Source organism: Nuphar pumila, chromosome 11 (genome assembly GCF_984573655.1).
Source record: "Nuphar pumila chromosome 11, dmNupPumi1.hap1.1, whole genome shotgun sequence".
Lineage (NCBI taxonomy): Eukaryota > Viridiplantae > Streptophyta > Magnoliopsida > Nymphaeales > Nymphaeaceae > Nuphar > Nuphar pumila.
In genome coordinates this window covers 110,758,862-110,786,654 of record NC_143259.1, presented here as the reverse complement: position 1 = coordinate 110,786,654, position 27,793 = coordinate 110,758,862, and the positions used below count along the sequence as shown (strand labels likewise).

The window sequence follows — 27,793 nt, the reverse complement described above, 5'->3', positions numbered from 1 at the left end:
AATTTCACCAGAGATACCCAAATCGGCAACCAAGGCTGGTCGGCTATGGTTGGGCGTCCTCCATGTCTGCACGCATTCTCAGGCACACCCCATGCTACTGCACGTATCCCCAAATCTATGCAGTTTCCTAAGAAGCACGATTTCCAAGAAAAAATCAATTTTCTTGAGAAAATCGGCTAAGAGAAGAGGAAGAAATGGAAGGAGGTAGCGATGATGGGGATGATGATGATGATACACCCACAGCCTCCGTTTACATATTTCATAAAATGCAATTAAGATAAGTTAAGTTTTTTTTGAAATTTTATAAAATATACATCGTAAGCTTATAGTCGGTCGGTACAATTTGAAATTTCTCAGTGAACGGAGGCATTGCATAATCACAGAACACGAAGCTGTGCCAGAAAGGCAGCACAAATATCAAGGAAGACGAACTGAGGCCCGTGGACCCTCTGTAAATCAAGCAGATACTTCTCTTCCCTGGTCTTGTAAAGCTGCAAACAAAGCAATCCAAATTATCAACAAGAGTAGAATGATAAACCTGGATGACATGCAAAAACATCGCCCAATAAAGCATTGCAAACTCCTACCAATTTTGTTTGGGTCAAGTAAGATAGCAAGACCGGCTAAAGTTGCAGTCAAAGTCACGCCATCTTAACTGAGGGGTCTTGGTTCAAACCTCAGCTTGACTATTAATAGGAAACACCAGTTTTGCCTGGTAGTGCTCTACCATTATCAAGCAATCGTTGTATTCTCTGTTGATTTCATGAAATGATGCAAAGTCACTTGACACTTGATTATTAGCAAAGATTTGTTACTTAACACTTGATTATCAGCAAAGATCCAAATCTTTGCTCGACAAAGATGGATCCCCAGTCCAGCATGTGCACGTTTCCAAATACTGTTCTAGTAATCTAAATCTGCCAACTTGGTCAAAGCCTTGAGTTGGATTCCGTCACCCACCTTTAAATGAAGTAAAATTTGTAGGCGTCGTCAAGGTTCAAGATGAAAGATATTTAAAGACAAAGAGAGCTTCAAGGTTTGAACTTAAGAATTAAAAAAGTCTAAAAGATACGGTATTGTTCTTTACAATTTATGTGCACGTGCATGTGTGTGTGTGTTCTGGTCCTCTGCAATAAAATATCTGTGCCGTACATATACCAAAAATAACATCATTACCTGCAATTCAAACTTTACCACATTTACTGCACTTGCATCAATGGCCTCACTTTCAACAATGGCTGGTCCATTACTGTAGATATTGCCAGGGAACCACCTGCATTTCATGTTGTAGTGTCCAATCTTTTTCCAACCAACATTTAACTCCTGCAAAGCTTTCAGAACTTCAGCCATTATCTCGCGTGGATGTGCCCGAAACTGCAAAAATAACGAAACGTATCATTACAATCAAACTCCCAAAAAACATGGACAATATACATATAGACCAAGTAGGAACAGTTCATTCATTATAGACCTGCAGACCAAGAGCCCACTTCCTTTCAACAGGGAACTGGGACCTCAAACCAATGCCCTGGTGGTCCATATATCCTGGCAAGGGGTGTCTAGCAGTCAAAGCACCAGCATCGCTTGGGTACATTCGGGCATATCCACATTCCTGGAAAAAATGCATTAAATAAATATTATAATCATAGATTGCAAGAAAATAACGACACAGAATAAGACGCTGTGCAAAGACAAACATGAAGTTATGCGGCAGGCTAATATGCTGTGCTAAAGATGTAAAGTGGTTGTAATTTAGGAGGTGCGGATGATGCATTCGGACAAATGAGCAGAGACCAGCATTTCTAAAGATTCTGTACTCCTCCAGCTCAACCAAGTCCCCACATTTAAGGGTGACGACCGACCTTAAAACAGACCAGACAAAAGAGAGAAAATTGCAGCAATTAAATGATAGTATAAGCAGAACAGTTCACCATCGTTTCCTGGAATTCAGCTCCAAGGTATCCACTTGATACACGACACCGATTATCCAATAGCAAATAATATGCAACAGTTGCCTGCAAAATTAACATCATCCAATGCAATCAGAAATAAACCATGCAAACATCATATACAGCATAGCACCCAGAGTGACTTATACCTCATTCTGTACTCTGTTGAGGAGAGAGTCAAACAACTGGTTCCTGTCAAAACCCATCTTAACCACCTCTTCCAAAATGTCATCATCAATCTGCAATAAAACATGAAGTACCTCAATATCCTCCAACTGAAGACATGTTAAATGAAAACTACTCTGTTAATAATATTCACAAAGAAAAACACACATGATCCTTATATGTACACCACGTCAATTCACAATTTCATATATTATTTACAATAGAAAAACATACAAGGATTTCTTGAGCCTCTAAAACATGTGGATCCTCAAGGAAGAGCAAACAAATGAAGGACAAAAGAAAGCAGCATTCCACGACTGTCACCTGGGTAAGGGTGTCAGTGCAGCTACGGGTACGGAGAGTACGACACAGCAATTCCAAAAAATGTGGGTACGGAGACACGGCTATATATATATATATATATCACATATATACAAAATAAATTCAAAATAAACTGAATATAATCTATATATATATGATATATCTAAAATATATATTATATACTGGAAATATAAAGTTATAAACTGAAATATAATTATAAATTATAAATTGAATACAAACTTGTATGTACCGAGGGTAAAATTGCATATCCAGGTGTCGATGCGTGTAGACACGGGGACACGCGTGTCAATACAGGTACGGAGGGCAAAATGGAGTGTCCAGGTACCATAGTTCCACGAAAATAAATAAAATAGAGGACCTTAAGTTCTAAAGATATAATGGCATCAGTAATAATGTAGCTAACACCATGTTTAGTCAAAGGCAGTTATGATCTTAACTACTACTACCATCCCTAAAAAAGCAGAGAAACTTCTTTGCCTTCACAGTAGCAGCATCTGCAGAAACATAGATCCCCTTAGTTGATTGAGAATAGGATTTTTCATTCAACACTTTCGAACTATTATTGTTAATGAAGGAGTGGATAAAGGATAATTGTTACCATACTATTCCCTATTTATCAGCCTTAAATTGTACAGGAACCATAGAAGATCCACTCTTTTCTCTTTTAAAATTTTCCCCTGGTCATCCAGCATGGAACATACCAGTCATTCGCAGCTGCACACTTCCAGTTATCAACCATTAGGAAAATTAACAAGCAGGATATACTATACATGGAAACCTTTGGATGGCACCAAGGGGCCTTTACGTAATTTTCAAGAAAGTCCAAGGAAATGCCATGGATAGCTTATGATCCTAGTGACGTAATTCATGTTTAACTTTGAATTAAAAAAAAGGGAGAGAGGAGGTGAAGCAATATGATCCAATCCAAATCCATAGCATCATGAAAGGCTAAGAGCATTTAAGGTTTCCATTTCAATTTTATTTTGTCATTTTAAAATGTAATACGGTTGCCTTAAGATTAAGAAAATATTGACGAACTCCAATCATTAGGCAAAGTAGGACTAAGTTTCCTTTTCTGTTTCTTTGTGAAGGTAAATTTTCATTAAATAAGGTGGTGAGAAATTGTGGGAACACATACAAAGAGTAGTATTGGTTTAAAAATAAAGCATGAGCAAGAGATAGTGCAACATGTAGAAAATTCAGTTGCTGAGTGGATTCCTCTGCTGCAGAAACTAAACCAGTTTATATTTTGATCTGCCCATCTTTCTTTAGCATAAACTGTGAGATGAACTTGATGCCTGTTATGTGTGATCAGCACATTTTCTTTTTCGTCGTTGAAGATTCTCTTGTTCCTTTTTCCCCATGTGTTCCACCAAGCTAAAAGCAACCACCACTTCCACACCAATTTCCACTTCTTATACTTTTCAGTTACCCATGGAGCCAATAAGACTTTGAAAGACAATATAGTCCATTCTTGAACGTGAAAGTCCTTCCAGGCTAGATCCAACAGTTTGGAGAACTTACACTCACAAAGAAGGTGTCATGCAGTCTCTTCATTGTTGTCGCACATGTAGCAGATGTCTGCCATGTGAAAATCTCTTATTTTATGGTTGTCTTGTGTTGGTATCTTCTTGAGCGAAACCAGACACATGAAGTACACAGCTGTAGGGTTGGGATGGGGGCCCCCTTGGGAAAATTGCATTGATCGGTTCTAAAAGAGGAAACAAGATTTCACAGAGAATGCACCTTCTTCGCTAAATTCCCATATGATTAAATCTGCAATGCTGCTTAGTGTTGGATGTGGTAGCTGTTGATCAAAGGAGATCCGTTCGATTTTGTTAAGTGAGATCCTTCTTTGAAAAATGATGTAGCAGAACCCCCTGCTCCTCGCCAACTGTTAGCAACAATCTAATTCTTGTTCATGGCCAAGAGGTACACTGCTAGGAATTCGTCTTTTATGGTTCATTGGAATGGCCAGAGATGAGAACGGAAACTGTTTTGAGAACCACATCCTAATTTCAGTGATATGCAGTCCTTTTAAGTCTTATAGTACCTCACACTGACACCGCCCCCTCCATATGCCTGAGCACTTTCCACCTTTAGGGTTTCAAAACCAGCCGAATGGCAGCTCTACAACCCCATACTTGCTTCCAATGAAGAAGACCCACCAAGAGAGTCGACATGGAACTTCCACCACCATTTGATTAGGAAAGCTCTGTTTACTTCTTTAATCATTTTCATATCTCCAAGGTCCAAGGGTGAGGCAATCATATTCCAGTCATGGTTCAAGGGTGAGAGAATCATATTCCAGTCCACAGTGTATCTTGTTGCCTTCCTTTTTGCCACTCCATAGAAAGTTAGCCATGATCTTGGTCAGTTTCCTTTTCTATTGAGTTTCTTTATTTTTCATTTCTTATTCTATGCATGAGAAGATGGGGGGTTTTAAGGGTGGCTTCTGCTTGAAAAGATTGTTCTTTAGTGAATTTAAGAGTTTTTCCCTTTTAGTTTCCTTAAGATTTACATCTTGGATGCCTAGGGGATTAAACACCAGAAGACCAAATGTTCCCCTGGAATTTTGGATTCTGCTGTACCAATAACAGAGCTGAAGTTCATATCAATTTGGTTTAGATTTCACGATAATCCGAGGATGAGGCTCCTATATTGATTTTGATTCATAAACAGAAGTAAATGCATGATCCAAGTAAATCAAATCCCAATTCAAAAGAGACTAAATTATTTTGATTTATCTTTAGCAAACATGTGGAAATCAAGATTTTGAGGACGACACAATTTATGATAATATCCTGAAGTTTTGGATCCACAAGAGGGAACTTAGTTGAGGATAATCTCTTATAATCAAGGGGAGCTCAATATCTGATGAAGATCCCAAATATACCACCTTTATGTCCTCTAAGTTGCGGAATAATGAACCAACAGTTATGGAAAATAGAAAAAAGAAATGTCAGGACTTGATCGGATCCTTAGTCCAATATAAGAGTTCAGTTCTACATAGAAAATCAAGATCCAAATGACCATAAGTTCATGTAGGATATACAATTTCATAAATTTTAATGCTTTAAGAAGATCTGATCAAGTTGTAGAAGATTCTTTTTTAGCTTATATTTTCAGATTTTGAAGTTAAGTCAAATATGAGGATGAATAAAACAACAAGACCCAAACACACGATTAAGATTCCAGATTCAATTTTTGTAGACCTGTAATCCACAAATATTGGAACTGGAAGAACAGAAACCAGAGCAAGAAAGTTCAAGAGTTGGGATGACCTCCAACCCCAAGAGGATGATGCAGTGTGGATCAAATCCAAACCCATATTATCCACAAAAAATCTAAGAGAATTTAAAGTTTCCATTTGAATTTTATTTTGTTACCTTGTAATGTATTAAGGCTCCATATGATGGGCAAACAAAAAGGAGTGAAATTTTGTTAATATTGGGTGAACAATTTTTTCATTTTTGGAATTTCTTTACTTATTTTTTCTATCCTTTCAATCTATGTATTGTGGGAGATGGTTTCGGAGGCAACTTTTTGTTGTAATTTTTCAATGAATGTGAGGGATGGTTCTCCTTCATTGACTTTGAAAAGAAACCACCATCCCCTTCTCTTCTTCTTCTTAACTATATCTTGGATGACCAGATGTTGAACTATGAAAGACAAAGGTGGTATCTTTAGTGTCTTTCTTTGTATACATTATTTTGGTTTCTGTTGTGCCAGGGCATCAAGATTGTAACACTATCCATGACATATCAGAAGTGCCCAACAAATGATGGTGTCAATTTTGAGCAGGTGTCTGACACTATGTGACACAAAAGCTTCACTTAGTATGTGTATCCCATACATAGTTGGCAAACTCGTGACTCGGAGTCCGATCGCCCAACCCTTGACTCACAAGTCAGCGGGTCGACTGACGAGTTAGGACTATGCATTTTCTAGTGTTAAGATATGGAAAAAATCAAAATTCATATTGTATAATCACTAATTTTAGCATATGACATCAATGACTAAGCTATATAAGTATTCAACTATACATAATTGTTAATATTTATTATTTAAAAACATATAATTCTTTATAACAAGTATTCTTTTATGAGAATTATGCATTAAAATCACAAAATGCATGAAAAAAACACATAAGAGGCATGTGGATCGGCAGTCATGAATCGGTGACCCAATTGGGGTCCGATCCAGGTTGACTCGGGAGATTCCCGAGTTGACTCACCAGTTTTGCCAACTATGATCCCATATCAACACAACCAGACACTCAGACACACCAGGACACTTCATGGACACAGTCCAACCAGTGTTGCACATAGCAGTGTCACCGATATCATCGATATTTTGAATATAAAGTGATATTATCGACAATTTCAAGCTTGTCGATAATATCGAGAATATATCATGATATTTTCAAAATATCAGCAAATAAAAAATATTGCGATATTTTTGAGTTCTTTTTTTAGTTTGCATTTCCTATTTTTTTATTTCTTTTATTTTAAAACTTTTAAAACATGTTTCTTTATATCTTTAAAAGAAAAAATAATACAAAAATTATTATTTTCTTAGGTTTTTGTTGTTATTTATAGTTTCTTCAATTTTTTGAACTCCCGAGCTATTTCCAAGATTTATCAACTTTTGAAAATCTCTCCGAGAAATACCCTCACTGAGAAATTACCTTTAACGATACAGGTGACTATGGGACATAGTCAACATTGTGTATTAACTTAATCTATTTCCTTTTATGATCTTGACTACTTATTCTATATCCACTTGTGTTCTTTTTTTAAAATTGTGGTCAATTACATTATTTCCAATCTCAACCTAGTTTTATTTTGAATATTTAATTATAGTGATTTAGGTTAAGAAATTATATATTATATATATATGGGGTGGTTCTATACCAAGGTTGCTAGACTACAAAGCAGAAGCGGGAAATGATATGGGAAGCGATGCATTTTAAAATGTATAGGAAGCGGAAAGCAAGGAATAAAAGAAACAATCTAAGAACTGAATGGGAATCGAAATGTAATACGAATCGAAATGGGATACGAATATGTATATGTGCATGGCCATGCCCCTATATCCTTATTTTTTGGGAACTGCCATGTCATAGCCAATGTTGTTAAAATCAGTTCAGTAGGTGAATCAATTTCTCAAAAAAACCTCTCAATCGAATCAAATCGTTTGTGAATTAGTACTTTTTCACCATCGGATGACATGTATCATTAAAAAATAAAAAAGTATTTAAAATATTAAAACTATTTTAACCTCTTAAAAATATTTAAAAATATTCAAAACTTCAGTTGAAATGACAGGTCAATCGGCCACCTTCGAATCGGCCGAGGACCGATTCTAACAACATTGGTCATACCAAGTGTATCTCCATCTTGTTCCTGCATCTGTACCCATGTGGCATAGGTCTGACATGGCAATGGTTGTCTGCCAGAAGTCCATGCAACAGAGCCATACATTTAAACCAGAGTTACCGGAAGCTTCTTAGATAAGTGGGAAGCCCGCTTCCCAAAAACTCGCTTCGGAAGCGCGATACTCGCTTCCGAAACTTGATGAGAATCTCAATTCTCCCACGCTTCTCCTATGCTTTCCACGCGCTTCATTTATTCTTTTTATATGTTCTCTCACTTTACTTTTCATGTTTTTATGTGTTTTCTCTCACGCTTCTCACTCACTTCCATGTGCTTACTCTAAATTGGTAATCATTATTTTTAGATTTTGTTAAAAATTTAATTCTTACACTAAAAAATCATGAAATTAAAGAATAATCACTTTTATTTTAGTTTTTATTTGCATTCTATTTTGGTTTCCATTCACTTCTTATATTTTTTAATTCATCGCTTTCCGCTTCCTATACATTTTAAAATGCATCGCTTCTCGCTTCTCGCTTCTCGCTTCCCGTATCGTTTTCCGCTTTTGCTTCCTAGTTTGGCAACCTTGATTTAAACTAGTATTTTTTCACTTAATATATTATTATTTAATCACAAAGCATGGACTGTGTACATCGCTCATTCCAAATTTATTTGTACTGCCACTCCAATAGTTGCACAAAACCAAACCGCTGGGGTTTCTTTTTCTTTGGATTTCAAAAAACTTGCAATGAATAAAGGTGGGTAATCCCCTAGTGAAGCAGAGACAACCAGATTTAAGCAAAATCTTCCTATTAAAATTATGCTGTAGCCAGCGGCTTTAGAATGAAAATCAACATAGTGTTGTATTTTAAGAATACAAATAAAAATTTTAGCCAACTTAAAATACAGGCCACAGCACAAATAGAAGAACTGCAACAATTTAGTCTGAATCTATTTACATGAGCCTCTTCTTTTGTGAAGAAAGAGTACCATCTGGCCACAGGAATTACCAAATCAAATGATTAGAAGAATTTGAGCAAATCAAGATGAGGGAGCATACCTTCTTCACTTGTTGCATTGTATCTGGTGGGGGAACAGCTAAATAGCGTGGAAGATGAGCTTGGAACCACTGATGTTGACGAATCTCAGGAATTGTTATCCGTTTCATGGGATCAACAACAAGCATCCTCGGAATCAAGTCTCTTGCACCGACTGACAAATGACTCGGCAAAGTATATATCCCCCCCTATGAGCAAAGGACCATTAAACACAAAATATACTGCAGAATACAATAAAATCAAAGGGAAGATTTAGGATGTTATTATCAGATAATTACTTTTATTTTTTTGAATAGATTTGGGATGTTCTCATCATCAAAGGGAAGAGACCCACAAAGAAGGGCATACAATATCACACCACAGCTCCAAACATCTACCTCTGGTCCAGCATAATGTTTTCCAGATATTACCTACATAAGAAGAGAAAAAACAAACTTTTCAAATGTGCATCACCTCACCATAATGCTCATGCCATAAAACTTAAATACAAAATCACTAATGCTAGATAGTGGTACTTACCTCAGGAGCTGCATAATTTGGGCTACCACAGCTGGTCTTCAGGAAATGGCCATCTCGCATGATATTGCTTAAGCCAAAATCTGCAATTTTTACATTGAATTTGGAATCTAGGAGAATATTTTCAGGCTTAAGGTCCCTGTGAACTACCATATTTCTGTGACAGTACTCCACACCAGAAATAATCTGCTTTCAAAAGTCACTCTATAAGTTATGCTGAAAATTTGAGCATGCAGAATTAGGAAACACTTTCAAATGAGCTCTTCATACCCCAAAAAGAATCATGTTATTTCAAAATAAATTATCTCAATTTTAATCAGATCAAATAACAGATACCAATAACCTTTTATCTTTTTCACATTTTATCCACCTCACTTTTGCAAATTTTACATATTCCCAGGTCACATTAAAGACCCACTTGAGCCGTCCTCCATCACAAAAATCCTAATTCAGCTTTGAAATCAGTCGTTTGTCCATCATTAAAGAAATGACTACATCACCCTCATTTTTAACAGAACTGCCCTTTACTTCAATGATAATCCTCTTTAGTAAATCATGTTTGTTCACTGTTAAACTCCGTCTCTGCCAGCCATGGACTTCTTACCCCTTGGCATGATCTAGAGAAAGCCTCCTGATTAGGGCTGGACATTGGGCCAGCTTGACCTAGCCCAACCAACAAAACCATGCACCCCCGAAAGCCTGACCTGACTCTTCTCGAGTTTGGGCCAGACACAGGTCTTATCAGGATAAGATCCAAGTGGGTCGGGTTAGGCCTTTTAAGCCCAAAAAGTAAATGTGATGGGCCTGGCTGAGCCCCATTGATATGTTGCCTAGTTCCAACTGCACCAGGACTAGTCAGGCCAGGTCGGGCCTAACACTTATCGGGCTTTAGGCTGCACAAGGCAGCCCATCTCAGGTTGGTTATTCAACTAACCGTCGGGTACCCAACCCAATGTCCACTCCTATTACTGATTCACCCTATCATACAAAATTCACCTTAACACCAAACCACAACAACCCTAATCCAAGCATCCTTCCATCAAAATCAATACCTAGAAAGGAAAAAAGGGGCCAGTCTTCAAGGGATAGCTAACTAAATGTTCACCTTTCTCCCTTCAAAGAGAAAATGAATGGTGAGCCTCTAGAGAATAAATGACAAAATTAAACAGGATAAAAACTGCAGGACTCAGTCATAGTAATCGAGACTAAGGCAATTATATAACATTTTTGAAAGGTGAGGCAGTCGGATAGCAGCAGAAGGTCAAGCAAGTATGTGCAATGTACTCTGTTTGACTTCTGAAATCCCACAAGAAAACTGCAGAGGTGTTCACCAACAAAAGCAGAACAGTAGAATACAACAGATCATGATTATGTGTTCACATTTTGTAACTATTCCACACGCTTATCAATGGGAACAATAAAACAGTAAGAAGTTGAGATTGAGAAACTTATGCACATGGAAATTGGCAAATTACCTGCTGAAAGAAAGCACGACCCTCATCCTCCTGCAGTCTACCCTTCTCTACAATGTAATCAAAAAGCTCGCCTGACTTCACATACTCCATGACAACATAGATGTCTGATTGTGTCTCTATGACTTCATAAAGGCGTATAATATGAGGGTGCATAAACAATCTCAGGATCTTTATTTCCCGTCTAACTGGATAATTTGACAGAAACAATAGTCAAATTTTTAATACAGAAAAGATGTGAAAAAACACAATCAGCTAAATCAATTATGACAGAAAATTAAGACAAAATACCACAATGAAGATGACATCAAAAGTGATGAACAGTTTGCACCAGGGTTAGTTACAGGAACCATTATAGAAAGAAAAAATTAAAATAAAAACTACTAACCATTCACATGTTGCACTTAAAATTGAGGGTACCATACCATATCTATAGAAAATGAAAAAAAGCAAATTATTCATAAATAACCAAATACCCTTCACGAAGACATTACAGTTGGTTGTGCTTTAAGGTCATAAATAACCAAATACCCTTTATCAAGCAAATTATTCATAAATAACCAAATATCCTTCATGAAGCAAATTATTCATAATGTAGGTGGACTTTGTTAGAATCCCCCTTGGTTGCAGTTGAAAAATAGTTGGAAATGAATAGTTTTGGAACAAACCGTGTTTGATTTGGACTCTTATTCAGTAAGATACATTTTTTTTCTTTATTTTCTGATCATTTTCTGAAAAATAATGGCTGATTCAAAGATTGAGGCATCACGGCTTAATTTTTGCTGTTTTAGTTGGTGGATTTAGAAGTGTTTGTGTTGTTGAGTTCTGATTGTGGTGAGAGTGACTTTCTCATGATTGGAACAAGTATTTTTGGAGTTATGAAGTGTTTTCCAGATGAATCTAAGGAGCGGCAGCATGGTTCTAGTACAATTTCATTGAGTTTGTGATTTTTGTAACCATTTGAAGCAAGATCTTGCATAGAATAAGGTTAGAATCCCGAGCTCCATGAGCATACCAAACACAGAGAGATTGACTATCATTCTGTGCACCAGCAGTATCTTCGAGGGACCATCACCTTGTCACATATTCCTTATGCACGTGAAATTGCTGATTCGTTCACCAAAGCATAGACCACTTCAAAGTTTCACACTCGTCTCCAAACTCGCTATCATACTTATTACAACATCTGAAGTTTGAGTGTGAAAGTAATTGTCTTCTTGGTTGATTATGCTTTGTCCGCAATCCCTAGTTTTTCTTGTACTTTTCAGTAAACAGGTCCTTATAAGGGCACTTTTTGTCTTTTGTTTGGTTCTGTTGTAGTGTATTACCCCAATAAGGAAGGGTACTATAGTCTTATGTTCTTTATTTGTGTGTGTAGCCCTAATTAAAGAGGAGTCGACTCTTGCATCCTGGTTCCTTCAATAATAAACACTTTTCGGTCTTGGCCCTTTATTCTCATGTATTTGTGCTTTCCCTATAAATTTTGAATCATGTACAATAATGAGATGGCTGAATAGTGAACAAGAACTATCCTGACAAAGAGTTCTCGTATTCAAATCCCTAGGAACTAGCTCCAGTCAACCTATCCAAAAAAAAATCCCAAGTTTGATAAATCACTTATTGTGCATTATCCTCCTTGAAGTGCCGTTTACCCATTCATCTACTAAGAATCCCAAGCAAGCATTAGAAGCTTCCATTAGTATGTACCTTTTTTGAATCAAGTGCAAGTGGTTGACTGGCAAACTATTCAGGTAAGCATGGGTGAAATGAAGGTTTTTCTCACTTATAATAGTTTTTTCACTTTTACTTCAATTAGAGGTAAGCAAGAAAAGCATCATAATTCACTTGTCGATTCAACCTACCTAAGAAGGAAAGAAAGGGTAACAAACAATGTTGTATTATCATATCAAAAGAGCTGGCGATACGGGTGTATCATACTGTATCATATTGTATCGTAAGATACAGAAAAAACAACACATTTTAAAATCGCAAAAATAAAATATATATATATATACAAAAATCAGAAAAAAAAATAATAAATCAGTAAAAAAATAGAACTACAAGAAAAGGAAAAATGACACATGCAGTTACGTGTGCAGCTGGCTATGCATGTGAATATAGAAGTCAACCATGTATCTGCACCATAAATAAATTAGGAAATCAAGAATAGATTTGAATGCACAAATCACTTGGAGTACTATACCATGAGGGAGAGGAAAACCTTCCATACATCCTTCTCAAAAAAGTAAGGGAAATAAATTAATAAAAGAAAACATAGCATAACAAATGAATACCAAGTCTGCAACTTCCAAACAAAGGAATCCTAATATATGGAAAGAAAAAAGAGGTTGACCATTCTAAGCAAATTATTTTACATGATGCTCCCAAACTCGGAAAAGAATAGCTTCAATATTTACAGCACAAAATCTGTACAGCCCACCAATAACCATAGTTTTGGAAAGACCAATGCTGCAACAAATATGTGTTTAGCTAAACTTAGGTCTAACTAACGAGTTTATGAATATGCACCTTTTTCCTCCATTTCCATATTCTTTATCTTTCGACGGTTGAGAATTTTGATAGCAACCTTGTGCCGCGTCAAAACATGCTCTGCTATTTTCACTTTACCAAAGGAGCCAATCCCAAGTGCCTTCCCAAGCTTATAGTTTGACGAGCCACCACCCACTTTGCCAATTGATCCTTCCATCTAAACATTAAACAAATCAACAAAGAAGAAGCACTCAAAAGAAGTGAAGAAACTCTTGGAATTTCACAAACCATTTGCTTTACTTTCTTAACATTGTACTAAAACAGAACATTAAGATAGGTTGACATAATATCACTAAGATGTGGAGAAACAAGCAAGAGATCTTACAAGTAAATCTAGGACACCCTTAAATTTCTTCTGCAGTAAAAAACTTCAAAAATGGATTCAACATAGCAAATTAAACTATAGAAGGCTTGGAAATATGCTTCACAGCGAAAAGGATAGTAGGAGATCAAATCAAACAATTGAATGCTTCTTCCATAATATGCACACACTTGTAACTTAATGAATCATCCAAAGAGGCCGATCTCGAAAGTTAGCTATGTGATTTAATTACATTACTCACCTGTGAAGCCATAAAATTCAGTGCTGAGAGAGGTTTGTAGTACAGTAATGTTTGTAAAGAAGTTTGTGAAAACTACAAAAAAGAGTATAAAGAGGTCATCGACAAGGATAGGTGAATGAAGGTATTCAAACCAGGTGATTTGCTAACGACTTACCCTAGGATGAGCATTTCCAACAAAAACATACAGTATGCTCAAGATAGCACACAATAAGCCATCTTCAACATCAGTGGCAACACCAATCTGCATTATAATTAGAATATTTTCACAGTTCCAATTCTTTCAAGTACACTAAGGGCCTGTTTGGTTGGAATCCAGAAATCAAATGTCTAGTTTTCTACTTTTCATATTTTAAAATTTTCAGGTTTCTTAAATTCTATAGAAGTTCAGTGTTTGGATGCACTTTATAACTGGAAAATATCCAAATTAAAAGTTTTCACCTGTTTGGTTCTTTTTTTTTCAAGAATCTCTCAATTCGGACTTATGAACAAATGCAATCAAGGAAGGAGACCTTTCCCTAAATTATTCAGTGGAAAAAAAAAACAAAAAACAAAAGGCAAATGTATTCAAACTAAGTTAAAAATTGGATCTGCTGGCAATTTAGATTTCCATAGAACCAGACCCAAAGCTATAAATCATGAATTATGCATAAAATGGTACATATTCTCGCCTCCCTCCTTACACCAATTCTGTCCATAATCGTACACTCAACAGACCGAAATCTTTCTTTAATTTGGCAAATGGTATTGAATCTGATAATATCAATGAAGCGGTAATAAAGCTCAACAAAAATAGTCGCCAAATTGATTCACAAACTTTATGCCATCACAAATCAAGAGCACAAAAATATGTATCATGAAGGTATATAGTTCAACAAATGGTCCCTGGGTTCATTAGTTGAGGTCACAGTTCGTCAAGACCCAAATACCCTGATAGTCGGGTAGAATCATTTGAAGTAAAAAGCAATCACATGTGCTCTGAATACCATGTCATGACCTTTGGTTTGCTGTCCAAGAGCCTACATGCACTGTTAACATACTGCATCCACTCCATTACACAATGGATCGTTTTCACATCAAGTGTAAAAAAAATGTTTTAGAAAAATCATTAATCGATAGATGTTAGAGAGTTTGACCAGCAGACATGTAGCAGCTAAAGACTCAACAAGATAATAATGTCAAACACAATGAGTTGCACAAATTTGATATAATTACACATCCTAGATACATACATGATACAGCATATGCCCCTAGGCAGAAGAGGCATGACTAAAGAGTTCACAATTAGTTCATACTTTCTCAAAAAGCAGACACACAGGTTAAACAATTCTAAATTTCTAATACAGTTCTTTATAGAACTCAGAAAAGGAGTACTTGAAGTTAGCAGAACCAGATTATCTCCAGAATAAATTGGTCAATGACATTCTCAACTTAGGGGCAAAATTTCCTCAAAGTGCGGCAAATGACCACCACAAAAAATCATGAAAAGACAACCCACCATTAAGAGGAGAAATAGAAAAACACATGCCACACTAGCAACCCCTGTAATAGCTCAAATATCAACATCAACACACTTAAGTATGCTTGGCATTTAACAATATTTTCCGTAGATTATTCATTATAAACAGTAGCAATAGCATCAGTTTGGAATCTAAAATCATGCTTCCCACTATAAGGCAATGTCTTCAAACCTTACCATGCCTATTTCATGTCCTTTTCCTTCTCTGTGTTCACTTACTGGTATATACGACTATTTTAGCAGATTTACAAACACCATTGTGCAATACATTTTCGAAATGATCCCAACTTTGCAGTTAAAACGCACTATCCGCAATGAATCTTCACACTGTCACCATAACAAAAAAAACCTTCACAGCTAATTATGCTTTTTCCTCTACTCAATGTTTTGATGGAAAACAGTTGCTATGGCTATCTAATTGAATTTAATCAACAAATACTTCCTGCAGAAATACATGTCATTCGTTAAACATCCAAAATAACATATTTCTTGCAAATAACCCAAACTACAACAGCAGCATCTTCCGACACTGAACACTCCATTCATCGAAGAATACTTAAACGCTTAACCTTACTGCTCAAGGTTGTATATAGAACATTTCATTTTTTTCCTATATTAAATGCAAAAATTACAGATGCATTGCTTGTATTTTGGGAATGCAAGGTGTCTTTATTATATATATATATATATATATATATATATATATATATATATATATATATATATATATATATATATATATATATATATTGGGAAAAAATGCCCATGAACATTAGGAAACAATTGCACCTTAATTTCTATCACTGGCGAGAATTTGCTAAACTTGTTAATGTCAAATTTCCAAAATCCCTGTACCCTTTCTCAAATATGCCACCTTTAGCCTAGGCCAACTGAGTTGCAGGTAAGCATCCTAGTTTCTCTGTTTGCAATGGATCATGTCTGAGAAACTTCTGCACTAGAATGGAAGAAAACATGTGACATTTGTCAAAGGAATTAGGGTTGGACACTGACACAATAGAACTTGAAAAACCAGCATGAGTGTCCCTTCATCAATTAAACTTTGTCATTTAGGGAAATGTATAGAAAATTACCAGAAACCCTCCATATGTAAATACTTTAAATTATAGATGTGTATGATCATGAACCACTCGCCTTTTGGAGAACCTAAACTTGGTCATGAGTTGCTGCATCAGATCCAATTTCTATATGAATGGGGTAATTTGATGTTCTCAAAAGAAGATTAGATGGAGTCAAGTTTTTAGGGATAAGAAAATGATGAATTGATAGGTATGAAGATTTACCATTGATAACAATATACAAATTTAGAAGGGAGAATAAGGATTTATATTAGAAGAAAAAACTTGAAATCTAGAATGTGCAAGAATTAAATAAGAAAGGTTCTGATTTCTCAAATACTCAATAAAATTCAGCTCTCAACTGGATGCCACTTTTTTCAGAATGATGTGAATACGCTCGGTTTGGCTGGTGGTCTCTACGAACAGATCAGTCAATCCGAATTTGAGGCTTGCCAAACTGGACTGTCTGTATCAGGGTATTTGGGTCTTGATGAACTGTGACCTTAACTAATGAACCCAGGGACCGTGAGTTGAACTGTATACCTTCATGATACATATTTTTGTGCTCTTGATTTGTGATGACATAAAGTTTGTGCATCAATTTGTCGAATACTTTTGTTGAGTTTTTATTACTGTTCATTGATATTATCAGATTCAATACCATTGGCCAGATGAAAGAAAGATTTCGGTATGTTAGAGTATATGATTATGGACAGAATTGATGTAAGGGGGAAGGAGAGAATCTGAACCATTTTATGCATGGTCCATGATTCATAGCTTTGGATCGGGTTCTATGGAAATCTAAATTGCCAGCAGATCCAGTTTTTAACATAGTTTGAATATTTGCTTTTTTTTTAGCTGAATAAGCTACGGAAAGGTCTCCTTCCTTGATTGCGTTTGTTCATGTCCGAATTGAGAGAGAGAGAGAGAGATCTTGAAATTTCAAAATCTAAGCATTAAAAAACCCTTATTTACGAAACCCTAACCCTACCCGAATTACATTTTCGGATCTAGCATGCATTCATACAATAAATTGCAAAAAATAGGGATTACAATACAAAAAACCCAAAATCTAAGCTTAAAACACAGAAGATTTAGCAAATCCTAATCCTAAAATCGGATTAGTGTTCATTGTAACCATGAGAAAGAGAAAGAATCCTAACCTACAAGAGACGAGAGACAGAGAGAGAGAGAACGCACCGCCCGTAGAGACGATCACCGGAAAACTCGCTGCGCCGCCGGTAGATAGGAGACAGAGGGGGAGAGATCACACTGCGGGAGAAAGGAGGGAGAGCAGTCGGGGTCGTGGCGGGGTATGGTTTCGTGCGATTTTTTTTTTTTTTCTTTCTGGGAGACCAGCGCCGTTCGGACGCAGTGTCCCCGCTACCGCAGCGTCTAGCGTTTGCGTGGGCGCATGGCCCCACTCGTTGCAGGGATGGTGGACTGTGCCGTCCCCCGCAATCAAACGCTCTCTGACGGCATGTATGATGGCTTGTCCAAGATTGAAAGGAACGATAGAATAGAACAGATAGAACATATGTTCTATCTGTTTTGTAACAACTGTACTTCATTCAGTTTGTTTCAACCGTATATGAAAGCCATGTTGTTTATGACCGACGTTTATGGTGTTCAGATGGCTTGAATACACATCGATAATGGGTTGGATAACTTTATTTTGGATCATACCTCGTGTTATGGATTTTAACCTTGAATGTGAATCACAGATTGGATCTAAATACCAAACAAAATAGGCAATCATATTTTGGATATACAAATCTTATAACGAAACTACTTTGTACAAAACACACCTCACAAGTCAATAAATAAGAACCCTTACTAACTAACTTCCTCCCTAAACACCCTTGAGGAAGAAAAAACTCTTACTAACGAAACCTACAAGAACTAGAAAAATGTCATACGCATAAGCATTATTTAACCATCTATATTAGCATCAAAAATACCATAAAAGACTGCCAATTCAAGTACTAAAAACAAGAAAAACTTCAAACAAGGATACCCTTCTCTGGCCAAAAAATGTCCATCTAACCTTTTTTGGCCTGAACCGGAGAGAAAGAGAGGCTTCTAGAGAAGGGTCAGCCCTTTTCGGCCTGAGAGAGAGAGGCTTTCAAGAAGGGCCGACTCTTTTTTGACCGGAAAAAGCTTCTCTAAGGCCCTTTTTTGGCTTTTTCCGTGCATGTCAAACATTGAATGTGCATCCACCTTGTCCCTGAAAAGGCGAAACATTGTCCCCCCCTCCCCCACCCTGAACGTGTGAATATGACAGTGTTCCCACTTGATAAAAAAAACATCAAGCGGAAGGAGGCATACCCCAACTCTCTCTCTCTCTCTCCCTCTTCTTTCTTCCCCTTCTTCCTTATTCCTCTTTCATAGGATCTTATTCTTAGAGGGGTTGGTCCTACCATATCTGGGCATGCAAAGTTGAGAAAATTGCACCATGCATAAATTTTAAAGAGAGCAGGCTGGATGTGTCCAAAGTAGGATCGGTTTTCTGCATTCAGACAGGGTTAAAAGATTGAACCAGATCTCAACGATTCAAACTAATTTTTGAGATATGTAAATTGGGTTTCAAAGCTAACATATGCACTTTTCTAGGGTAAAAATTTCAGAATTTATGGATCAAGGATAGAAAAAAAATTTAAGTTCAAAAAAAGTTAGGTCGTCATGATCAAAATGCTCAAATCTGTCAAGTTTTAGTAAAATGACAATATCTACAGATCCTGATAGGATTTTTTTTATCTGTAAATCGAGTTCAATTTAGGATAGGCAGGACTATCTATGGTAATCTTTTGAGATTTTTTGGGATTGACAAAAGATCGAGATGATTTTTTTGAAAACCAGACTTGAATATAAGCTTGTCTCAATCCTTCCAAAAAATAGGCATAATTTGTCCTGACTTTCGAAAGTTCGATTGGGGTCACCAAATGTCAGATTCTAATGATTTAAATTTTAATTTTAGAAGTTTGGAAATCTAAGAACCTGTACGGGTACTGAAACATAGCACGAAAATCAAGAAGGTTATACAAACACCAAAATTGTTGCACAAAAATCAAGAGGGGGTGTGGGCCTTGTTGTATTGCTTAGTGCAGCCTAGCTGATCGGCGTGGCTTTTCGAAAACGTCTGCTCTCATACCATATGATAGGATTTGATTCCCAAAGGGGTCGATTCTACCAGATATGGGTACATGGAGAGGGGCAAGGCTCAAAAGCTAAGCATGCGCAAGGGAAACCGCACCACACAAAGGGTGGTAGATGTGTGTCAAGGGTAGGGACACGACAAGGGATGAAGTATTTGTTGAGACATAGAGATATGTCTCTCCTGGTTGGGTGTGGGGATCAAGGTGGTAAGCGGATGACACAGCTGGAAAGAAGCTGACAATGGATGGAGATGGATAGGCAATTGAGGGAGAAAAAACTATAGACACCACAAAATTTATAATGCCCAATTACTAACATCTTTTGATACAAGTGTTTTGCAGGTGTTAAGCAGAAATCAAACACCCCTCACACTTGAATAACAAGAAAGATTTTGTCGTCCATCTAGAGGATGACTCACTAAACTATTGTCCGTTATGAGATGGCAGAAAGGAACATCGTCCTCTACGAGATGGCACAAATGTTTTACCGTCCATTACACTGAATGTATGGATAAGCCATTTGCCTTATCCCTGTCTCCTCCCAACTGCCCTGCGTGTTTCTCACGGCGAGAGGACTCCTCTTGGATGAGTCATCATCTTAGAAGACTCTCTTGGATAAGTTTTATCCCAATATGGGGATAAACTCAGATCCACTAGGATTGGATCCGGATCCAAAGAAATCTCGTGACATATATCTCATTCTGAGTCCTATAAATAAGGGCAGACCTCTAGGACCCAAGCATCTGAAATTTTTTTGCCTAGGTTTTGATCCTAAAGAGAATGCTCATGAGACTCTTTATACCATTTTCTCTCAAATTACTACTTGCACTGAAGTTGTATCAAAGCTACAACCATTTTCATCCCTAGGCAGGAGTGTCACAAGGATCACAGAAGAATTTAAAAGCTTAAGGAGCTCCTGAGCCAAAAAAAGTGATTTTTTAATCATTTATTCATTTATTTTAAAGTTGTATCATTTTAAAGAACATATACTTATAGATTTTTTATCTTCATTACATATTTGAGTATCTCTATGTTGCAATTCAGGGTACGAACGAAAAACTTGCTTAGATCCTATCTTTTTTGTCAGGCAAAGGATGATTGAGGCTCATATACGGTGTCCCCCATAATTTCAAAATGATTTCATCAAATCCGAGTAAGTTTTGTTTCTTTCCCATTCAAAAAAAATTATAATCAATTTTTGACGATGACGATGGGATGCCATTTTAGTTTTTTGATTTATCGTAGCTAGACTTGCATTATCGAAAGAGTTTTGAGTTGTAGCAAACTCAAAAATCTTAGCTTTCATATTCTTTTTATTAGATGATAAAATCAGTTTTTTTGTCCCCTGTTTTTGTTGTTCGTCATTATGCCATGTGGTAGATTGATTATCGTCTGTAGACAGTGTCGTCTACAGACAGCATCATTCATTTTGTCGGCTTCGCCATTTGTAGAGTTTTTTTTGTTAGATCTGTTGTTCGCATACAGTATTATCTGCAGACAGAACCGTCTACTCTATCTACAGCATCGACAAAAAGTGCTTTTGTATTCGCAGACAGTGTTGTCCATAGACAGTGTTGTTTGCAACCATTGTCATTCATATACAATGTTGTCTGCTCTGCCTGTAGCATTGGCGAAAAGTGATTCTATGTTCGCAAAGAGTGTCGTTCGCTCTGCGTACTGTCTCGACCAATTCCATCATTTGTTAGATTCTACCATCTGACAAATTGGTTATCCTGTTGGTTTTGTTGTTTAGACGACTCTGCCATTCGTATAATTCAGTGCAGATCACATCGATACTTTCCTTGTTTCTTTATGGCAGATCTTCTGTTTAGTTTTTTTTTAGTTGTTAATCCCGCATATAGGTTGTTTTGCATTAGATACATGCACAAATATTAGGTCTAGGTTTTCTCATAATTTTAAAGACACTTGTAGGAGAAAATACAAGTCACTTAGAAAATAGGAAAAATACAACCTCCAGAGAGTTAAGGTTTTGATTAAGACATTATTTTTTTATTATGTGCTCTATATATTTTCTATTACATATTCTCTTAGGTTAGAAACCCTTTTTTATTTGGATTTTTCAAATTCTCTTGTCCTATCATTTGGATCCTTATATTCCTCCACTAGTACCTTTAAGTTGTTAGCTTTGGTATATCAATGATGGTAATATTGGAGTCGGATATTCCACATCAGTATCCTTAAGTAATTAGCTTGGCTATATTGGTGTGAACTCGAAAGGAAACCCGACGAGACATCACAGTTCAGTGGATACAGCTTTTGAGGAGAACTAGGGTACCTATTGTTTTGAAAACTCTCGTTACTTATTTAGGCCTGTGTAAATCATTGTTTGGGGTATCATGAATACCCAATCAAAAACCCAAAAGAACCAACCCTCATCTATTTGAGTGAAACCATCCTTAGAAAATATCACCCACGAGATGTCATCTATGGGAAATCCTACATAAGGGATGCTACCCCATATGATGCCAAACACCCTCTTCAATGAAGAATTTGAAGAGAAAACCCACAGAGATTTACCTCGTGAGCTTGAGAAAGATCCAAGAAAAAGAAAGGAACTCGAGATCCTTAAGCATCGCTCCAGAAGGCATTCATATCGTTCTCGTAAAGATCCTCCCATGAATTATGAAACGAATACCTTCAGTTCAGATGGGTCCGCTAGAAGAAGAGCTCTTAGAGTTTTCCATATCAGATCTCCACCTAGAGAAAGAAATCTTTGGGCACAAATGAGATAGTACATGAAGAAGATTGAAGCAAAAATAGCAAAAATTCAGAAGAGGGAAGAACATAAACAGGCACATGCCATGAGAGAAATTCACAAAAAAGTAGAGTATGAACATATTCGGATAATAGATAAAGACAAAAGGGGCAGACAAGACCAAGAGCTGAGGTACAAATAATGGGTTGAATCACAAGTTTTAGATGGAGAAAGAGGAATTCATAGACCTCGGGTAACCTGTTAGATCTAAATTGTATTATCAGAAGTTGACCAAAAGATAAAATCCTTGGAAGACAAGGTCCAGAACCTCAATACCATGATGAGGTATATGGATACGGATCGGATGAAATATTTTCTAGAGGATTTTCTACCTGAAAGATATGATGATGAGGAAGATATTCTCCCTAAGTTCCTAAAGTTCAATGGAAAGGAGAATCCAAGAACCTGTATGACCCTATTTATGGGGAGTGCAACCCAATATCAGAATAATGATAGGAGGCTAATTAATTGGTTTCCTTTGAGTCTGAAGGGAGAGATACTAAAATGGTTTGCCACCCTGAACCTTCAGGGTATCAGAGAATTTAAGCAAATTATCAACCTCTTCATGGATCGATTTAGATTCAACATGTAGGTCATTTTCACCATTAGTCAGTTATATGATTTGAAACAAAAGAAAGAATAGAGGGCTCATGAATTTATCAATAAATAGCGGTCCATGGTGAACATAATGAAGGAACTAATCTCATATTCTCATGCATTAGTCATCATAATGGATAATTTCTTCCAACTCTTGAAGAGCATGATTAGCATGGCTTAGGTGAAAACATATGCTGAGCCCATAAAGAAGGCCGCCACCTTCGAGGTAGGCGTAAAAAGAGAACTATATGATGGGTTTCTAAAGAACTAGGATAATAATATCTATAAGAAATCAAACTCATTTAAGGGACAAGTTAATGTCGTCCGAGCCTCATGACAGGGCTCTCAAAAGCAAGGTAACCCAGGCCAGAAAGTGAGTAACCAAAAGAATGCTCTCAACAAGCAGAATTTGAATGAGAATAGGTATGGTAGAAACCCGAAGTAGACCAGAGACCAAAAAATTTTCAAGTTCAAACAAGCTCGATCATAGGTCCTAGATCTACTACTATAAGACGGTCTAGTGAAATTGCCTGAAGTGTCAGATACACCATAAATTTAAAAAAAAAATCATCTAAGTACTATCAGTATCATAGAGCAATGGGCCATGACACCAAAGAATGCTTCATTCTCTGTCATATAATACAATACCATATTCAGAGTGGCGAGCTATTAATAGATGAGGAACCTCAAAACCAAGGCAACAACGATCAAGGCATTTTCCAGAAACTGTGAATTGAAAGAAAATTGGCTCGCAGAAAAGGCTATCGAATAGAGACCACCTGCCAATGCTGTAATTTTTATCCAGGGTACAAAGAAGACATGTTCTCTAAGATAATCAGGAAGTATCACAGGAGGTCTCTCAACTTAGCATAATTTGTCTTGACTTATGAGACAACGACTGCACCAAGGATCTTCCTCCAGCATCTTATCGCAGGGACACCATCACAAAGAAGGATAGCCTCCATGCACTCTCTCTTAGAAATAAGCCCCCAGAAAGTGGTGTTAATTAGGTCACACAGTCAGGAAGGAACAACCAGCCAGAGGCCCTGAGGAGACCATCACCTTTAATGCCTCACCAAATCACCGATCCTCCAAAGTCTAATATAAAGGTAGTAGAGAAATCTAAGAAGACAGAAAAAGGAAAATACAATATTGAGACATTTAGCAAAAACTCCTACCAATATCTCAATATTGGAATTAATCAGGGTTTTCAAAGAACACCCAGGAGGCACTAGAAAGGATTTTGAGGAATGTCAAAATTTCTTCTAACACTCAAACTAGAAGATTGGTAGCCCTTATCTCTCATGTCATGACTTAGATGTTGGTCACCTTCTCATAGGTTGATTTGCATAAGCCTGGGACATCCTACACAAAGATCTTGTATATAATTGTGCAAATCAATGGGATATCAGTCACCAACTCTTTGGTTGATGGGGTGGTGGAATTATTATTTGCCTAGCCATTACAGCCAAAAGACTGGATTTTTCAAGAGCGAAATTGAGAAAACATGTGATCTAGATCAACGGGTATGATGGCAATGCCACCACAATGAAGACCATAATATTGGACGTGGTAATAGATCCCATTTTTTTAAAAAACTCTTTTATGTAGTGGATGTGCCAGCCTCATACAACTTTTTGTTGGGAAGAACATAGATTCATGACCTTAAAGTTATTCCCTCCATATTCGACCAGTGTATAAAGATACCATGGCAAGATCAAATTGTGTTGGTGTATGCAGATGACTCGACTATCAGGATATTGTAGCCTATGTTGTTCAGACCAGAAAAGTAGACTGACATGCCAATTGTTTGGACAAAGAAAGAAGAGGCCCCATCCTTTAATACAATTGTTAATGTGCTTGAGACATCTGTCACTGGTGGATCTTTCCAAAATGCATAAAACTTTAGGCTAGGAAGGAGGATAGATGACTCATATCTCAAAAATCACCTACAATACCAACAAGTGTCAAAGTACATTAATGGGTGGAGAATCATCAGGACATAACAGAGCCTCTTACAACAGTACCCAAGGTGGCAACTTAGGGGATCAACTTTAAGAACCCCAGAGGGAAGAAGGGCCAAAAAAAGCTTACCTAGACCTTAAAGGAACACTTCAAGAAGGCAGCCACTATCGTCAGCTCAATAGGGGATCCTATCACAACATATAATACAATATTAACTCTTCCTTTAAATGAACTCAGTCTTGGGCCCCAACATTCGAACAACAATCTGAATTCTATTGTGTCTCTTTCTACACAAAATCATCGGGCTCAGTGTAAAGCTCCAACAGGACAAAGTTGAACCATAGCAGTATGGAGGAAGAAAGGATGTTCTGCATAGATTGTCATCCCACGGCTCCAAGTAAGCCCTCAAAACCTAGACTCTGTAAATAACTTTTTGAAAAACTAAAAAAATAAAAAACCCCAAAAAAAAACTTTTAAAATCCAAAATTGACAGCAAGTGTGAATGCTCATTTGTCTCAGTCATAACTGGCTTGCCCCAATAAGGAAAACCTGTGATATGTAGGATAGTCAAGGGCATAATGGTTATTTTTTTCATGAGAAGTGAAATGTGTGTGTCTTCTGCCGATATCTCTCTGCTAAAGTTGTCATAAACTGAATGTGAAGGTTGTGTGACTCAAAGCGGGCTATGAATCCAATGCCCAGGTCATCCAAAATTGACAGCAAGTCACCCTGCTACTTCGCACTAGATGCATGGAATTGACGTGGACAGTATTGAGCAAGTGTACCACAGGTTGCATTAGAGAAATTAAAAGTGTCATTCTCTAAAAGGGTCTAAAGAAAGAGGAAGCCTGATTTACAAAGATACTTGGCCAGTCAATACCATCCCAGATATGTGACGATCCTAAAGGTTTAAAAGCTCCCGAACTGAGCCATCAAGGAAATCTACTAAAGAGTTGTAATTGACCTTATTGGAGCTACTGGAGTCGACACCAACGCTCACCAAAGTCTGCTTCATGATGAATTATAACTTCTTGGGTAGGAGTCTGCCTAACCTCAGCTTGCCTTTCAAATATATATATATATATATATATATATATATATATATATATATATATATATATGAGAAATGAAAACCTATCATATAAAATGTACCAATCTCACCCAATAACAATCTTTTTGGTGTTTTTTTCGAAATTCTGACCTTATATATGTAGTTAGCATGATTGATTTACTAGAAATTGACACTTGGATCATGCATTTTGAATGGAAAAAATGGTATTTAAAGCCTCAAAAGTTTATAAAAATTGTACATTGATGATTTTTGAACCTTATAAAAACTTATTCATGCATCCAATCAAATGATCCAAGTGTCAATTTCTCGTAAATCAATCATGCTGTCAGAATTTTTAAAAAACACCAAAAATTGATGGTCCCAAGCAATATGGTACCATCTAGTAGAAATACAGTCGGGTAGCTTCACAGTGCCCAAATATATTTTCCTGATACAGCGAGTCTACATGCATTTGATTGTCTTTCGGGGAGTATGTAGTTTGTTGGCTTGATCTTATTGTCCACTCAAGGCAGCCTTGGTAACCTTTTCACTCTGATTGTTTTTTTTTCTTGGTGATTTCTCATCATCACCAATGCTATTAATAGTTATGATACTTCCCATCAATAAAACTTTCCTTCTAAAAAAAAAAACTTTTTCATGGAGACAACAGTCAGTCCACCTACCACAATTGGTAAAGATATGTCGGTAATTCATAAATTATGTGTTCACCTGTGCAACAGTCGGTTCGTTTACCACTCATTAAAAAATGTATGTATGTATATATATATATATATACTAAATTAGTTCCTGGTCACAACTTATACACAAGAAGTATATATGGCATAGATAAGAGAAATATTTAAATAAGTAAAATATGCATATAATGATCACTATCATCATCATTATCATGCCTTATCCCAACTAAGGGAAGCAGGTTATTATATGTCCCCCCCCCCCCTCCCCCTGAAGATGCAGGTGCATGTTCGGGGGTTCGAATGAGCACCACGTATATAAGCATGTGGGGCTCGTATCCCCATGTGTGTCAGCATCACTTAGCGTTAGAGTCTGGTGCGGTTGAAAAGACTTAAGTACCCTTTCTTGCCATTCCTACCATGAAATGATGGTTTGAGAAAAAGACAAAAATGTCCTCCATCTAGAAAAGTAAAATTTCGGTTCGAGAAAAGGCAAAAATATCCTCCATCCAGAAAAGGAAGGATGATGTTAACTCTTCAAAGTCCAAACATTCTGTTTTTGCCCTAAGCAATAAACATTTTCACCATCTGCTATAACAGGAGCTCTCTCTAACGACACACCCTTTGTCATCGTCTATTGCTACCAGAGCACCATTTGTCATCGTCTGTTGTCGTCGAAGCACCCTTTGTCGTCGTCTGCTACCGTCGGAGTAACCTTTGTCATCGTATGCTGCTGTCGGAGTATTGTTTATCATCGTCTGTTGCCGCTGGAGCATCCTTTGTCGTCGTCTGCATAGTGGGAGCATTGTTGTCACCATCGGCTGCATCTATATTTTGGGTGTTTCTCCTTCACTGTCGGATTACCAAAACTCATGTCGTTTCGGTGAGTTTCATCTAAGGTTTTGTTATGTAAACAAATCGATTTGTAAATCTGAATGCCAAATCTTAGAACTGGTTAAACTATTCATGCTA

The 27,793-nt window shown here is 37.0% G+C and overlaps 1 protein-coding gene across 3 annotated transcripts; it reads right to left on the bottom strand.

Annotated features, from left to right (window-relative positions):
- Window positions 1–254: 254 nt before the first annotated feature.
- On the bottom strand, window positions 255–18,088 carry LOC149822837 (SNF1-related protein kinase catalytic subunit alpha KIN10-like). Of its 3 annotated transcripts, none has more exons than XM_089980088.1 (11): window positions 17,749–18,088; window positions 13,410–13,587; window positions 10,884–11,068; window positions 9,412–9,594; window positions 9,171–9,302; window positions 8,895–9,080; window positions 2,099–2,188; window positions 1,932–2,015; window positions 1,472–1,612; window positions 1,177–1,374; window positions 255–491 (listed from the first exon to the last, which is right to left on the bottom strand). In XM_089980088.1, the coding sequence occupies exons 2-11, from the start codon at window positions 13,585–13,587 to the stop codon at window positions 378–380; spliced, it is 1,491 nt and encodes a 496-aa protein (XP_089836214.1). In that variant the 5' UTR covers window positions 17,749–18,088; the 3' UTR covers window positions 255–377. The 3 variants fall into 3 exon arrangements, with proteins under 3 accessions (XP_089836214.1, XP_089836213.1, XP_089836212.1); XM_089980087.1 differs by having other exon boundaries at window positions 17,786–18,087; XM_089980086.1 differs by lacking the exon at window positions 17,749–18,088 and adding an exon at window positions 15,687–16,068.
- Window positions 18,089–27,793: the final 9,705 nt, after the last annotated feature.